The sequence below is a fragment of the Rattus norvegicus genome, chromosome 14 (genome assembly GCF_036323735.1).
Source record: "Rattus norvegicus strain BN/NHsdMcwi chromosome 14, GRCr8, whole genome shotgun sequence".
NCBI lineage: Eukaryota > Metazoa > Chordata > Mammalia > Rodentia > Muridae > Rattus > Rattus norvegicus.
Window position 1 is genome coordinate 104451339 of NC_086032.1, and position 16034 is coordinate 104467372.

General features: G+C 38.8%; 1 protein-coding gene across 5 annotated transcripts in view; it reads left to right on the top strand.

Annotated features, from left to right (window-relative positions):
• The window catches only part of Fancl (FA complementation group L), a 65895-nt gene that overhangs the window by 1936 nt on the left and 47925 nt on the right, over positions 1 to 16034 (top strand). For 4 of the 5 annotated variants that reach the window (XM_039092114.2, XM_063273281.1, XM_006251597.5 and 1 more), the window contains exons 2-5: positions 6666 to 6724; positions 8603 to 8663; positions 11189 to 11245; positions 15190 to 15290. In XM_039092114.2, coding sequence (XP_038948042.2) covers positions 6666 to 6724; positions 8603 to 8663; positions 11189 to 11245; positions 15190 to 15290 — 278 coding nt within the window. Of the gene's footprint in view, positions 1 to 5267; positions 5312 to 6665; positions 6725 to 8602; positions 8664 to 11188; positions 11246 to 15189; positions 15291 to 16034 lie in introns of all 5 variants that reach the window. The other variant, XM_039092113.2, reaches the window with a different exon arrangement.

A 16034-nucleotide genomic window follows, 5' to 3' on the forward strand; every position in this document is an offset into this window, starting at 1 on the left:
TTATTGCACTCACGATTTTGAAATTTACAGAGCACCCAGGGCCCACTATTAAACTATACAAACAGAAAAATCCAAAACTCATCATTTTATAGCTGAAATCAAATCCTGGGAAATTTAGAGAGGCTAAGTACCTTGACTATGATGGCATTAGTTACCTCTGAAACTGTGGCTGTTTAAAAAAATCTCACTCCACCCCCACTCCCATGGTAAAACAAATTACAGTAATTTAAGATTTTGAGTGTGGACTTTTCCTTTGAATTTAAACTCAGTTGCATGTAACTTGCCCTTTAGTGACAGGAGTCATTAACTTCTATGTATGTTGAAGCAGCAGTCTCTATAACACTGAGCAGTTATCAAGTTTTCTTCATAGTAAAACTTCATAGTAAAACTTGTCCCTAAGCATTCCTGGCAGTTAAGAAAATGCTGTGTGGTGAATTTACACACACAGGAAGCGTGGGCTTTCTTAGGGGTTTTCAAACCGTGTGAACCTTCAAGGAATGGCTAAAATTTATTATCCTAGAAGGAAACGAGTTAGCTGTCACTTCTTGATTAACTGTTGAAATTCCAGTTAAAATGTTTTTCACTTTTACAGAAACTTTCAGAAAATTTCAAGTGTGTGTGTGTGTGTGTGTGTGTGTGCATATTTGTGTGTGTACATGTGCATATCTGTCACACATATGCATCTCTGTGCTGGGGATTGAACCACAGCCATTCCCATACCAGGCAAGTGCTGCACAGGGCAGGCAGAAGCAAAGGTTTTACATCACTTGTCTGTATCTCCATAGCCCTTTACAAAACAACTATAGCCATCAGATTTGAATGGAAACAAATTAACCTTTGATGTAGGTAATTTCTAATTTTTTTATTCCTTAAGCATCTCTTTACATCCTAAGCATTGTCTCAAAGCTCTCCAGCACAACTGGTTTTATCCTGAGTGTGGTTTTGGTTGGTCCTTTGCACACACTTTCCTGACCCTTTGAGATTAAATCATAGACACACTTCTTGATGCTTTATCTCTAAATAATTAGCACTCATTTCATAAAGCAAGGGTTCACTCAAACCTAACCTCAGTACAGTTACTAAAACTTCTATCTGATGTAAATTTTCATGGAGCATTTAATTATCTCTTCATTTTGGAACAGTTCTTAGACTGTGTTTTTATTAACTTGAACTTTTAGTTTTTAGAGTTCAGCTTATTAGGTTTGATTTTTTTTTTTTTAACCACTGAATTCTGGTAATGTATTTGGGCAGAGACACCATGCTGTGTTCCCTTCAGGGCACATAAAGTCAGTGTTGATATTAATTCTGCTCCTCCCACGGTTGATGTTAATAATGCCAGTTACCAGGTTAGTGTGACTTCTGTCAGATTTTCTTTTGAAACAAGTACTTTTTGCTGAGGCTCTTTGGGTCATTACACACTCACCTATATACTGCAGATTTTATTTATTTATTTTTGTTTTTATTTATTTTTGTTTTTATTTCTTCTTTAGTTCCTTTTTTCCATTTATGTATTTATTTATCCACTTTACATCCTGATCAATCTCCCCATTCCCCCTTCACATAGCCCCGCCCCTAGCCCGCTTTCTTCTCCTCTGAGGAAGGGGAGGTTCCCCCTCCCCAACAAACACACTGTGCACCTGAAGCCATTGCAGGACTAGCCACATCTTTTCCCACTGAGGTCCCACAACGCAGCCCAGTTAGAGGAATAGGAGCCACAGACTGGCAACAGAGTCAGAGACAGCCCTCATCCCAGTTGTCGGGGGACCCACAAGAAGTCCAAACTGCACTTTTGTTATATATGTGTGTATGGGGGCCTAGGTCCAGCCCATGTATACTCTTTGGTTGGTGGTTCAGTCTCAGGAAGCCGTGCAAGGGTCCAGCTTAGTTGGATCTGTTGGTCTTGTGGAGACCTGAGACCCTGCCCCTTCCAAGTCCCTCATTCCTTCCCCCAACTCTTTCACAAGACTCCCAAGTTCCATTTGATGTTTGTCTGTGGGACTCTGTGTTGGTTTTATATATTGCAGCTTTTCAATACTGGACTCTTGGCTTAAATAGCTAAATAAAAGTGATTGGTGCCAAATCCCTCAAGCCTTTTCTACCACCATCTTGCCTTTCTATCTGTGAACAGCCCTTTGTATAAGGAATAGCTTTCCCATCTTCCTTCTTTTGACATGTGATTGTGAGTGTTGCCTCCTTTATTTTGTTTGCACTGTCCCAAATCAGCCAGAGACAGCACACTTTCAGCTTCTGTGCTTCTAAAGTGTCACCTTTGGTGTTGCATTTCCCTCATCTTGCTATTTTAAAAGGATTCTGTAGATGCTTCTGTCCCGTCACAGGTTCCTGGAGCTTATATAATTTCTACTTGTAGTTCCTCATTCAGGTGTTAAATAGAAACATTTCTAAGTTTCCAGCTTTCAGTCTTTGTTAGAACTTATTAGTTTTGTTGCACCACAATTAGCATTGTTTATTAAAAATCGGCTTGTGGAACTTGGGGATACATTTTGGTGCCTTGACAATCAGTTTTTATGTGAATGAATCATTTGTGAATAGAGGGAAAGTGGGTTTGTATGTTATTCGGCACTTTTGTCTTGAGTGAGCTTTGCTAGTTTGTATCAAGGAGTTAATTTTATCTAGGTTTCTGAGTATATTGGCTTACAAAGTTATTTATGATATTCCCTTTTTCTGTTCTTTTGTTCTCTTTTTCTCTTTCTTGTGTGTGTGCGTGTGCGTGTGCGTGTGCGTGTGTGTGTGTGTGTGTGTGTGTGTGTGTGTGTAGCAGTCCATAGGTTTACATTGGATGTTTGCCTCAATAGCTTTTCACATTACTTATTAAGGTAGGGTCCCTTGCTGAACACGGCAGCTGAGATGCTTTGTCTTTGCCTGCCCAGAATGGAGCTTTTATTTAGGGTTTCGGATCCCACCTTCAGTCCTTGGGTTTTCAGGGCAAGTTATTTATTTATCTGCTGAGATATCTCCCCAGTCCCTGTTGGCCTTGCAGTTAACGCCCCTTGAGTCTGTGATGATGCTTCTTGTACTGGTTACCTCTCGCTGCTTCACTTTCCTAAGCCTTGAAACACAGGAATTATCTGTTTCCCCAAATCAGGAATTTGGAAGCATCTTGGTTGGTGAGTCCTGATAAGGTACTCTCATGAACTTCCAGTAAAGACTCTTGCGAAGACTTTGATTGTTTAAAAGTTAAATAGGGGTAGAGCTTTGCTTTCTACATTCCCAACGCATATATTGACTAGAGGTCTCAGATCATAATGTGCATGACCACCTTCATAAGGTGGCAGCTAATTTCCCTTGGATTCTATAATACACTCTCTTTTTATATACATGTCTCTTGACTTATCTCCCCATTATGGGCCGTAGTTTTCTTCTTTAAATGTCAAATGTACATTGTTAGGATGCCCACTGTGAATGTTTTTGTTTTGTTTTGTTTTGTTTTGTTTTGTTTTGTTTTGTTTTAAATGGTAGTTAAATTACTTGAGGAGAGTCCAACTGTTTTAAGGTTTCCTTTTATTTTTGTTAAACGTGTGCAGAGCTTAATTTGGCTGTACCAGTGAAACAACACTTTTTTGGGTACTGTATTTAGTGGGTTTTATATTACAAAGGAGTTCCACTTTGGCCGGTAGAACTTCATCAGCATTGAGTGAGCTGAACGCTTTCTTTGTAGACTAGACCTGGCTGTTAGTTCTGTGGTAGAACATGTTCTACTGTGTGTGAAGCCATGGCTTCTTCATCCCTCAGCTCCCTCCTTCCAAAGCAAGACTGCTTTACATAATCTATATCTCCTAGCTTTCGTTATTTCCCTTAAAACCCAATTTATTTTTTCCTTATTTAAAAAGTTGCCTTATCTTATGTGCGTGTGTGCACGTGAGTGTGTAATCTGGAGGTCAGAGGGTAAGAGGACGATGGTTCCCTCCTTCTGCCATGAGACAAGGATTGAACTCAGCCTTCATGGCAAGTTCCTTTATCCACTGAATCATCCATCATGAGTCCTTTGTTTCATGTCCATTTTAGTGTGAGAATTTCCAGAAAAGTGAAGTCGGGCTGTGATTATAAATACCCTTTTCTACTATCTCCTTTCAGGGTCTCCTATTGCACGTGTATTGGACTTTCTCTGGTACTATTCCAACCATACTAATACTCCACAGTGTAGCTCCATTCTTCCTTGTCATGCTTAAAGTCATTCTCTCATCCTAATGTCATTCTGACTTGTTTTATTTTCTTTCTGAGTTTAGTCAATACGGTCATAGCTTCTTTCAGTCTCTGGTATCGGTGTTTAGACAATTCAGTCTTGAAATGTTCACCTCCTGATGTTGTGGTCTGTGTATAATTGGTGTGTTTCTGGGTTCTGCTTTCCTGGGCTCCATCTCTACCTTCTGTTTCTCATGCTCTGTCTTTGTGTCACAGCTTCTTTGGACTGGGGCCAAAGACCTTTGGGTGTGTGAGTGTTTTGCTGCTTGAATAGTTTGTGAAATTTCTGATTCAAGAATACCCTCTTCTGTTGGTAAAGGAAAATGCAGTTTATTTAATGATTTATTTGGGGGAGGGTTTGAGGTAGGGTTTTATATCTGTCATAAAGGCTTAAGTTTCCCACAGTCATTATTTTCTTTCTAACGTGCAGTTTCCCAGGGGTGTTCCTGCCCAATCTTTTGCTGCTCTGAAATGTCTTTAGACATCTCCTTGACTCTTTCCTTTTGCTTTTGTAAATTTAGTATCTCATCGTGAGGTCCAGGAAAACCTCCAACTCAGCATTGCCCTGTAGAATCTTAGTGAGTGCCAAGGGTAATGGCCATGACCATCATCCCCAGCCTCTCCCTGACTTGTGGTCATAATAGATCTCTGCCTTATTGTCACTGCTTGCTCCCTTCTCCCGTCTCTGTTAGTCCTTCTGCATGCATTCTTTCTTCTGTGATTTTTAAAAATAACACTTTTGACTCTCATTGCTCTTGGAGCCCAGAGTTAGTCCTACTCAAAAGTGATTTTCATCTCTGCTATGATTAATTACAGATTTATTGTGTTCTCTGACTTCTGGTTGCAAACATAGTATTTTTTTTTTTGTGCTCATATTATTAATCACTCCAATTTTGGGGGGAGGGTATGTCAGGACATTCAGGTTTAGAAACTCTTAGTACTTTTGTTATATGGAAGCTGGAAAAATCTGCTTACTGAGAAAGAATAATACTGTTCAGATGCTTCAACTACAGACATGCTAAGTTTGTAATTTTCTTGGCCCATTTATGACACTTGGCCTTTTACAGTGACTGGATTTCCCAGAAATGGAACTTTGCATTTATTCTTTCAGGTAAAGTAGAATTGCTTTTCTGTTTTCATGCACATGGTGAATTTCTTACCATTCTTACACTATGTGTGAGGTATCTATGAAGTTAGGCTAAAGTTACTACATAATACCTTTTAGTGCTTTAATGAAATAGTGAATTATTGTTACTTGACCTTTTGAAAAGGTCAGTAGTACATTTTGTTTCATTTTTTTAAAGGACATTTAAATGTAATGAAAGTCAGAACTGTGATATTACCATGAAAGTAAAGGTTATGGGGTGCATTTAATTGTGTTCCTCTGGTTTGGAATGTGCTTTGAGGGAGTCTGCTAAAATTCCACATAGTAATTGTTTTCCAAGAATTTTATTACTCTTTTCATTTTATATTGTTGGAGTAAAAGATTACATTTCTGTTTGTCTTTTCCTGCTTATTTTTGCTCAGATTTCACATGTATCACCTTATTTAAGCTATGGAGTTTAGACTGTTTACACATTCACTTTTGAAAGAAAGTGAAGCTGAGTGTGTTTCCAGAGAACACTCTTTCCTTTCCGTAGACTCTTGAGTAAAATTTGTATAACTACCAAATATTTAGATTTACAAAATTAATATATTACTTATTTTATTTATTGAAGGTTCACTATATGAAATTGTTCCAGAGTAGAATGTGTGTGTGTGTGTGTGTGTGTGTGTGTGTGTGTGTACAGTGTGTGTACATGCACATGTGCACACACAGGTGCATATACCTGCTTCAATGTGTATATGTACGTGTGGGTGTTCATGTTCATGAGGGTGTAGTTTGCAGGGGACTTTGGCTGTCCTGCTCCATCATTCTTTGCTGTTTTGAGACATAGTCTCTTAATCTTGGATCTAGGCTGGAGGCCATTCCCCTGCCTTCACTGTACACAGCACTGGGGTGGCAGGCTTTGGTTATGGGTGCTGGAATCATTCTCCACAGTTGTGGAGCAAGCATGCTTACCTACTGAGACATCCTTCCAGGCTTTAACATTATTTCTGTTTTATCTAAAAACCTAGATTACATAACAATATATTTTTATTTTATTACAATTTAGAAAGTTGCAATTTTGAAAACTGAGTAGCCTTTTTTTGGTGAGTTTATACTTTAAGAAATAAATTTCTTTATGTTTGCTAACATTTTCGTAGTTTTTTTTTTGTCTTTGAAAATCATGCTCCCATCTTAATGTGTAGTTGTAAAGTTTACAACATAGAATTTTGAATTATTACTTTTCCTTCTTTATACTTTAAGTATAAAAAGTTTATCTAAATTCGATATCCTTTATAAATATAGGGAAATATGTTTGTGTGACTTTAGCTTTTCGGCATTCAGTGAAAGAAGGAGTTTGCACTTTTCCTTTTCACAGGGACGGGATTTCCACCTCAGGATAGTGCTGCCCAAAGACCAGCAGCTGAAGAAGGCGAGGTAAGGTACCGTTTGCTTGTGTAAGTGTGAGTGGCACCCGGGGCTGGAGAAGCCATGATCCTGCTGGCTGCAGTTTTGCCTGAAGTGTTCATCAGCTTAGTTCCAATATCCCCAACACATTTTGGTTCTTCCAAACCAGCCTGTCTTTATGAACACCACCCTGTGACTTTTCACAGTTAACACAAACTTTCTCTGTTTGTTTTTATTGAAAGCAGTAATAATTGTATATACTTCCCTAACACGTTCTGAGTGGAGATTTAAGGGACAACGGAGATGGTTAGAATGCTTGCCCCCCACTCCACGTCTAGCTTCCCACTGATGTTTACTGCACATGAATAATTTAGTAATTTGTGAAGAACCATTCAATTGCCTTGTTCTGAGTGTTCAGAGTAAAATCGATGTGGGCAAGGAACAGCTCCTCAGAAGCTAGGGCTGGAGAGGTCAGTGTCACCGCACACCTCAGTTCTCTCTTCAGTGTCTAAGAGTAAAGTGAAGGAGAGCAGAACAGTTTGTGAGAATCACAGGATTTTGTGAAGGAGCACAGGGAGAGGTGGCATTGGCTTTGAAGGGAATGAGTGACTAAAAAGGAAATTGAAGACTGGAACTTGGTATGTAGAAAAGATAGGTGGATACTGAAGGAAGAGTCATGGAATTTTGCAGATAATATGTATCAAAAAGTTTAATTCTTTGAGGAGATAAACTAGGATATGCCACAGTAAAGGTATAATTAGTAAAAGACCAGTTGGTAACAGTGAAAGGAAGCCAAGAACCTCCCAACGGAGGAACAAATGAAAAACTGCTATGCTACTAACAGAGGAAGTGTGGTGGGAATGAACGTAACACAAGAGTGGACAGAGGGGTGGGCTAGAAAGGAAGTGGTTTGGGAAACCCAAACTTACTTCCTTACTCACTCAATTTATTTATTCACTTATTCATTTCTTCATCCATTCATTCACATTCATTCATTCATTCATTCATGGGTTTTTGAGAGAGAGTCTCTCATGTAGCTCTGGCTGTCTTGGAATGCTGTAAACATTAAATTGACCTCCAACTTAGAGATCCCTGCCTCTGACTCCCAAGTGTTGGGAATGATGGGTGTCCCCCGCCATGCCCAGCCTACTGAGTTTGTTGTCGTTGCTGTTTTGTTTTATGTATATGAATGTCGTATTTGTGTATATGTCTGTGAACTACAGTTAAGTCTGTTGCCCACAGAGACTAGATGACAGCACTGATTCCCCTGGAACTAAAGTTATGAACAGTTATGAGTTGCCATATGTGTCCTGGGAATCTAATATGGATGCTTTGAAAAAGAAATTCTTAACTACTGGACCATCCCAGCAGCCCCAAATTAAGATTTCTACATTTAGATAACTAAAATCACTTCTTTTAAGTAGTTACTGACCTCCCAGTATTGTGTGCAGAGTTGAGGTGAGCTGGGGACGATGAACTCATCGTTACCTATATAAGTAAAAATACCTGTTCAATTATATTAATCTGGAATTTGGAAGATATGTTGTACCACAGACTTTCTCACGTGTCAATTTGATATATTATGATCCAAACTGTGTATTATATCTGCCTATTGTGATGAAGAATTTAGTTCAATGGACGTTTTTACTTGGCTGTGTTATAGTTTTGCAAGGATGCATTATTATTCTGCTGCTCACTGAGAGCACTTATTTATGTTTGAAGTAAAATTTATAATGACAGTTTGAAGATGAGACTTTCAGCTTATGAGTGGTTAATGTTTTTATTTACTTATCAGGACCATGCTTATGTGATTGTTTCAATTGTACATACATGTTTATTAGCATTCAAAGACATTTTCTCCTTGTAATAGCAAACAATGAATAAACTATTTTCCTGTTAAAATTTTAGATTACTGTGTAGCTGGCAGCTGAAAAATATACTTAATGAATATCATCAAGTAGTCCAACAGGTAAGTCTGTTGAAAGTCTTAAGCTTCCAATGAGAATAGAGATTTCTAAATTTACTCCTTAAAGCCCTGGTTGGTAAACAAGGGGTTTGTTAGTTGCTGAGTTTGGTAAGTTTCAAGAGTTTTAATATGACACATGACATAAAATGGTTTCTGGAACCCTCAGCAGATCTCGAGGCAATGTTGAGGTTTGAAATGGATTTACAGCCTTGAGATTTTAGGTTTTCAAACATCACCCACTCCATATGCATCGTGCCCTATGCAGTATTTCCTGTGTGACTTCTCTCTCGAACTTGAAGAACAATGATAGGAATGTAAGATCTAGGTTGTGTTTGGCAATAATGGGGTTTGTAGATGTAGATTTTGATCAGGAAAGGACAAAAGGAAGTTGCTTAGGCCAATGTGACCTTTCATAATGATAGGAGCTGAGGGTGGCTAAGGAGATAGCTAGCCAGGCGGCATTAACTTAGTTATTCTTAGTACTTGGCTGTATATCCTAGCTGAGAATTTCTTAAAGATAATAGAAACATTGTAAAAGAAAGTATTCCTGAAATACATGAAAATAACAGACTGTCTCTGGTAGAAAAATATATGTCGGTAGAAGTGCACTTCTTTGGATGATCTTTCCCTTTGTGTGGTTTTCCTGATGGTCTGTATTGATTGTGTGTTAAAGATAAATTATGTGTGGTGACTGACCAGGACGCTCACTCTCCATAATGCATTACTGAGGCAGAGACAAGTGCAGGGCTGAACTGCTGAATGTGAGCACTTGCGCTAGTTGTCTAACTCAGCACTGCTGTAATGGAATGTTGAGGCTGTGTCCGTTCTCTCCTTATCCTTGTGACTAACGGACACTGTACTTGAAAGTTTAAGAACGACTCTTGAGTAGCCTGAGAAATTTGTTCATAGGCACTAAGCAAACAGTGGGACAGTAGGTCCCCTTCCCTGTGCTTATTCAGAAGGTAGAGGCCTGAAGGTACCACTGGGTACCTCCTCCTCCTTCCAGCTGGTCAGGGAATGCCCTCATTCTTTTCTTTTTCTTTTTTGTTCTACTCCCAGATTCAGTTTAGAGTTACGATTTTTCTCTTATCAGTAAATGCAACCTAAGCAGTCAACAACCTTTTTTTATAAAAGACGGTAGCTAAATTGTCAGGCTTCTTGAAAAGCCAGGCCAAGCTTGGCAGAGTTGTGATGTTCTATTCTAACAGCAGCACCTTAAACAAAGGCCACGTGGGCGTGGATTCATTCCAATCACCACTGATGAGCAAACCGGGTGCTGAGCTGGATGTGGCTGCTGGAATATGGGTCACAGGGCATGGACGCAGGTTGTTCAGTGTAGAGGCAGCTGTGGGGTAAGATGGACTCCATAGGCGTATGGCCCACCATGTCCTGGGAATGGTTTGCTTTCGTATGCTGGACAGGTAGCTTAGGCTCTGGATTTCCTCTCTGAAAACATGGAACAAATTTGCATTTAGCTGTGTGCAGAGCAGTATGTGCCTGTGGAAATGCATCAAAGTGTAAAAGAGAAACAAAAAGCAAGCAGTTTTTTTCAAGCATTCTAAGATGTAACCATTTATTCTATAGCTATTTTAAGAATAAAATATTTTTGAACAATGGAACACCACTCTCTGAAATTTTCATTCTGTTTTATAAGCTATTCATTTTTATCATTTATTATAATAGTTTCTCTTATATATTTATTATAATGTTCCTCTTTTTGAATTAGGATGAGTTAGTTTTGAAGGGATGGCATCCATGATTTTAAAGGCCTAGAAGCAGTGCATATTCTATTATTAATAAATTTAGCTAATTCAAAAAAAATCTAGTAAATCCAATTTACCACTCTATGTTTTATGTTCCTATTTTCAATTGCGTCTCTTTCCCCTGCTTCCTCCTCCTTCTAAAATAAAGCTTGCCTACCTATGGTAGGTCTTTCAGTGAAGGAGTAGAGTCACGTGCACAGGTTTAAATGAAGTCTTCCATGAGTCACCACATTTCACCCAGGTAGGGTAGGCCTGGTTAATTGTATTCAACTTGATTGATACGATTATAGGGAAGAGGCATCTCCATTGAGCAATTGCTTCATCAGATGACCTGGAGGCAAGTTGGCGGGGCGTTTTCTTGATGAATGATTGCTCTACCCACTGTGGATGGCACCACCTCTGGGCAGGTGGTCCTGGATGGTATAAGAAAGCAAGCTGAGCAGGCCATGGCGAGCAGGCTGTGAGCACTGTTCCTCTGTGACCTCCACCTTCAGCTCTTGCCTGGAGTTCCTTGAAGATGGACTCCAGCCGTAAGCTGAAACAAACCCTCTCCTCCCCACGTTGCTCTTGGTCATGGTGTTTATCACAATAGAAAACAAAGGCAGAAGGTTTAGTTACCCTTTCAAATTGAAGTTGGCAGGAATAGACGCAATAACAAATGTTCACTAATTAATAACTCTCAGATTTTTATGTCTACATTAATTTCAGTTTCAATGAGTAGAACGTCCATTTCATGAGTTATTATCTGAAAATGTTTTAATTTAGAGAATGAAGCACTCTCCGGATCTAATGAGCTTCATGATGGAGTTGAAGATCATTTTGGTAAGTTTTCTCACACTTATTCTAGCTAATGTCTTTATTGTTTCTGAAGCTTTTTAATGGTATTTATCTGTGTATTGATGTTTTATGTGTATGCACATGAGTCTATGTGTATGCAGACATAATTGTCGATTGTGTTACACCTTATCAAGATGGTGTGCCTCGCTGATATGAAGACTGTTGATTCAGATAACTTGGCCGAACATTGTGCCCCACAGCTCTTCCTGCCTTTAGCTAACCAGACCTGGGTTATGGGGTATGCTTTCATCTGGCCTTCTTGTACAGCTGATGGAGATTCAAGTCAGATTTCTTGCTTGCATGAAGTGGGCACTTAATTAAGTAGCATATAAGTAATTCTTCATACAGATACAGAGTCCAAAAGGCCTTTGGCAACATAAAGAAAGTGAGGTAATTGCAGTGAATACCCCAGTTCTGTAACCTAACCTCAGCCTTTGACAAGTATCTTCCTTCCCTAACATTTTGGGAGGATAGAGTAGTAGTTGAACTACAGGAAATGCTGGGGATTCTGTCAACTCCTTTATAAATGTATCAGTTTATATATTTTTAGCTAAGTGCTTCCTGCCTATTGAGTATTGGGACTGGCAGCATGACTTTTAGGTCCTGGCACTTGGTGTGCAGCCTGGCCACTGAGTTCAGCTCCAGCACTCCCACAGGTCTGAAGTGAGGAGCGACCCCACGAAGTCATCCCTTGAAGCTCACGTGTTCGCTGTAGCACATGTGCTTCCAACCCACACCATGAACACATATGTACACCATGATGGGAAGAAAAAGGCACTAATAGTGACTTTGAATATCTAATTATAACCCCCATGGACGTCGAGATATCCTTACAGATACTTTGCTCTTATTAGACTGAGGAGTCCCACTCTCGAGATCGGGTGGCTTGGATGCTGATGGGAGCTTTAATGGATGCTGTCTCACTTTTTCCCGTTGACCATCTTATTTTGTGTCCTTTACTTGTTGGACATAACAAGTCATGTGCCTGGTGAGAGTTCTCTCATTGCAAAGTGAATGTTAGCCATTCTTAAAATCTTTCAACCCCCTCTCCTAAGGGTCCAGTCTCCATCACCTCCAGACAAAAATGTTTCACATCCAAAGCATTTTGAGCATACAAATGGCAGATGTCACAGAGCAAGACTTTGTGTCGTGCAGAGACTTGCTAATGATAGTTTAAAATTTCCTTCAAGCTGTGCGAATAAAGAATAAAATATGAATCTTATGATTTAGTTTTTGTTCCACCTGAAAGGTATCTTACTTACTGTGCACATGTAACTAATCTAAAACCTGAAAAATTAAGATCCTAAGCATTTCCCGGGCAATTCTGGTAAAGGATAATTGTGTGTTTGTACTTTTTCTGTAATCCGCCAGTCAGAACTCAGCACATTTCTTTCTTTGTATGAGTACTTGGTGCTTTGTACTTCTTACTGTATCACTGTAGGGGTTGTATAATGTCTGCTTGTTCTTCAGGTCATGAAGGTTGGTCTATAGGTTTAGATGCGTCTGCCACAATTTCCTGTCAGCTGGCCACCTAGGCGTTTTATCATCCACTGCTGATCCTTCTCTGTCCACTGGCATTTTTAAAGGATTTTTTTCTCATTAGTTGTATTTTACATTTTGTGATACAGGATAAAATCTCACAGCTTGTGAAACGTGTTGTCAAAGGACAGTACCACAAATGGCGAGGAAAAGAAAAGAAAACTATTATTTGGATTTATTAACCTGAATTAAGAAGCCTTACCATTATTCAGTTACTGTGAGGCATAGCTTACGCTAGAGCAACAGGGTAAATGCTTCTTTTCTCTAAAAAACAATTTTTATTATAATGAGTTAGTGTTAGCAACTACCACAGGGAACTAATATGTTTCTAAGAATCATTATTAACTCATGAGTTTTATAAGGTTGATTAGCTTTAATCCATTACAGTCATTTTCTTTCTGATGCTGAAAGTGTCCTATTTTTGGTCAGTTCAGAATGCTTTCTATTGCCTCCCGTGGTCTTTTAATATCACCTAATCTTCCTGCTTTGTGATGCCAGCTTCTCCAGACATGCTTATTCATCTCCTCTAGAACCGTAATCAGCCACTCTGGTAAATCTGTAGGATTTATTTGTCGTAATAATAATCATTATTACCATGGGAAGGGGCGTTGGATACTGTGGTCTACAAACTGCAGTACTCATTGCTGTTTCTGCTGCTCATCTGTTCATCAGACAGAGCTACGGAAAATAATCCTGCATTCATAACAGTATTCTCATTCTCGTTATTGATTTTTCTTTGCGCTCATGCTCGTCTCTTTACTGTAAAATGCTGGCTTCTCATTACATTTACCTACTTCTTTACCAATTATTTGTTTTGGTTATGGTGCTGACTAAGTTTTTGTCTCTGTGATAAGACACCTGAGAAACTGCGAGAGAAGCCTTGGTCAGCCTTTCCACTCAGGTCACATGGCCTGGCAGCTTCTGTGACCTATAGGGCTCTGAACTCATTAGGGGACTGACCAATTCCAGAGGTCACAGTGTCTTTCCCTGGGGACCAGGCCTTAAGCACATGAGCTTTTTGAGAGAGACTTCAGATCCTAACTACAGCGGTTGTGCTTAACGTGGGAAGCTTCTCTTATCTTTGTTTCTATCAACACCACAATACCAATATTGCTGCTGACAACTGAATGCATTTCGATATTTTGTGTATCTCTTATTTTGTAGTTCCTTTGAGACTTTTTATAGCGTAAGACAGTATCTACTGGAGACTTAGTTGTTACATCTTTCTTCTGAGTCTATATTTTATCCTCACAGCAACTCTTTGAGGCACATCACTGATAAAATGCTTGGAGTCAAAATTATTTAGGATCAGCTTCTAAATTTACATTTTGATTTATGAATCTATAAACCCTAATAAAGATGATCAAACTTACTAGCTACATCTAAGAACACAGTATAGGAACTTTAAAAGAGTAAGGTAAAGAAACAGTTGTTTCATATCCCCTTGATATTAGAGAAAGACTAGTCAATTTTGTCCTGGTTATTGTTTAATATGCAAGTAGAAGAACATGGGAACCAGAACAAGGCTGTACCCATTAAACTCTTATTACTACAAGTAACTATTGGATTGTAAATTATGGCTCTGTTGATCATGTAATTGTCAAGAAGCATTTATTAATTTAAACTAAAATAACTTGGATTGTAAGTTTTGACTCTGTTAGTCATTTAATTTTCAAGAAACATTTATTAATTTAGGCTAAGTAACACCTTCTCACTTATTCTTGGTTTACAGTATTGCATTGTTCATTTCGACAGTGTTTCTGAATACAGATGAGATCCTGTAGCCTACCTTTCTTCAGAAGTTGTACACAAAGTTGATGATTTCAATACTGTTTAGGATCATGTTCCTAAAACTATGTGGATGGTTAGCTTGTCTCTGAGGCTGTGTTCTCTCTGCCAGTGACAGCCCCGAGAGTGGGCCTCACATGAAGTCACTCGCCCTGGAACCTCTTCAGGATGCTTTTAACTTTCTGTGGCACTTTTTTAGTCATAACCAGAGCATGTGAATTGGTAATTATTGAGAACATTGACTCTGAGAAGACCTTTCTGAGGTGGATTATTTTATTTCTATCTGTTTTGAAACCAAACCAATGAGTCCAAGTTGTCTTAAGTAGGAAATGTTAAAGGCAGTGTTTAGCCTCTGTAAAACCTGTCTGAAATGTGTGTTTCTCTTTCTGGGGCCTGTTTTTCAGCTTCCCTAGGTTATTCCACAGAGACTCTGGCTGTGACTGTTGTCGTCCACTATCTTTGAACAATACAACAAAACAGACCATCAGTATGAAACATAGTGAGCATTTTTGTTAGGTGATGAGAGTATTATGAATCTTTTTGTAATTAGTTAATAACTCTTGTTAATTCCATAGCCAATTAAAATATTTTTCTTTCAACAGGAAGCAGCTTTAAAGAATAAACAAGAGTTATATGTGCAACCACCTTCTTGCAGTTTCTGCAAAGACCTTCTTACTGAGATAGGAGCCATTGGCTGGGATAAGTACGTCTATTTAAAAATGTATTTTAGAAATGCCCTTGTTTCACAGAGTGTAGCTTAATATATTTCTAGTTGTTGCAGCTTGGTTTTGTAGTTGCTTTTGGTTGGTATAGATGATCCAATGCTTTCTTTTATTGTTGAGTATTTGATCCTGGTTGATGCTTGTTCTCAGTTACGGACAGAAGCATTGAGAAATATTAGCCTGGAAAGCTACATGTGATTTGAAAGTATGGAATTTTATGCACACAAGATTTATCATTAGGCACAAAATGGTGTTGTGACTGACATGTTCCGTGTTTAAGAGTAATGCTCAGGGCTGGGTTTGTGTTCAGTGTGTAGAGCGTTTGCTGTGTAAGCATGAGAACTGTGGAAGGGCTAAGTGGGTAGGTTAGTCCACATGGAACAAGTTTGTCAACTAACCCAGCTTAATTGCTGACCTTTGACCACAAAGGAGCACCTCTTCCTCAATAAGTAAGTTTGAGAGCTATTGAAGAAAAAATATAGCATAAACATCTGGCTTCCACATGTACATGTACACACATGTACATATACCTACAAGCCATATATATTTATGTATACACTAAAATATAATATTAATAAACATGAATCAAAATGGAAATTTGCATTGTTTTTAGTATGTTTGTAATTATGTACATAGCAACATTTGGCCGTTATTCAGTTTCGCTTTCCTAAATTTAAATATCCATGTGTATTTTAAATACATTTGTTGTTTTCAGCAGTAAGACT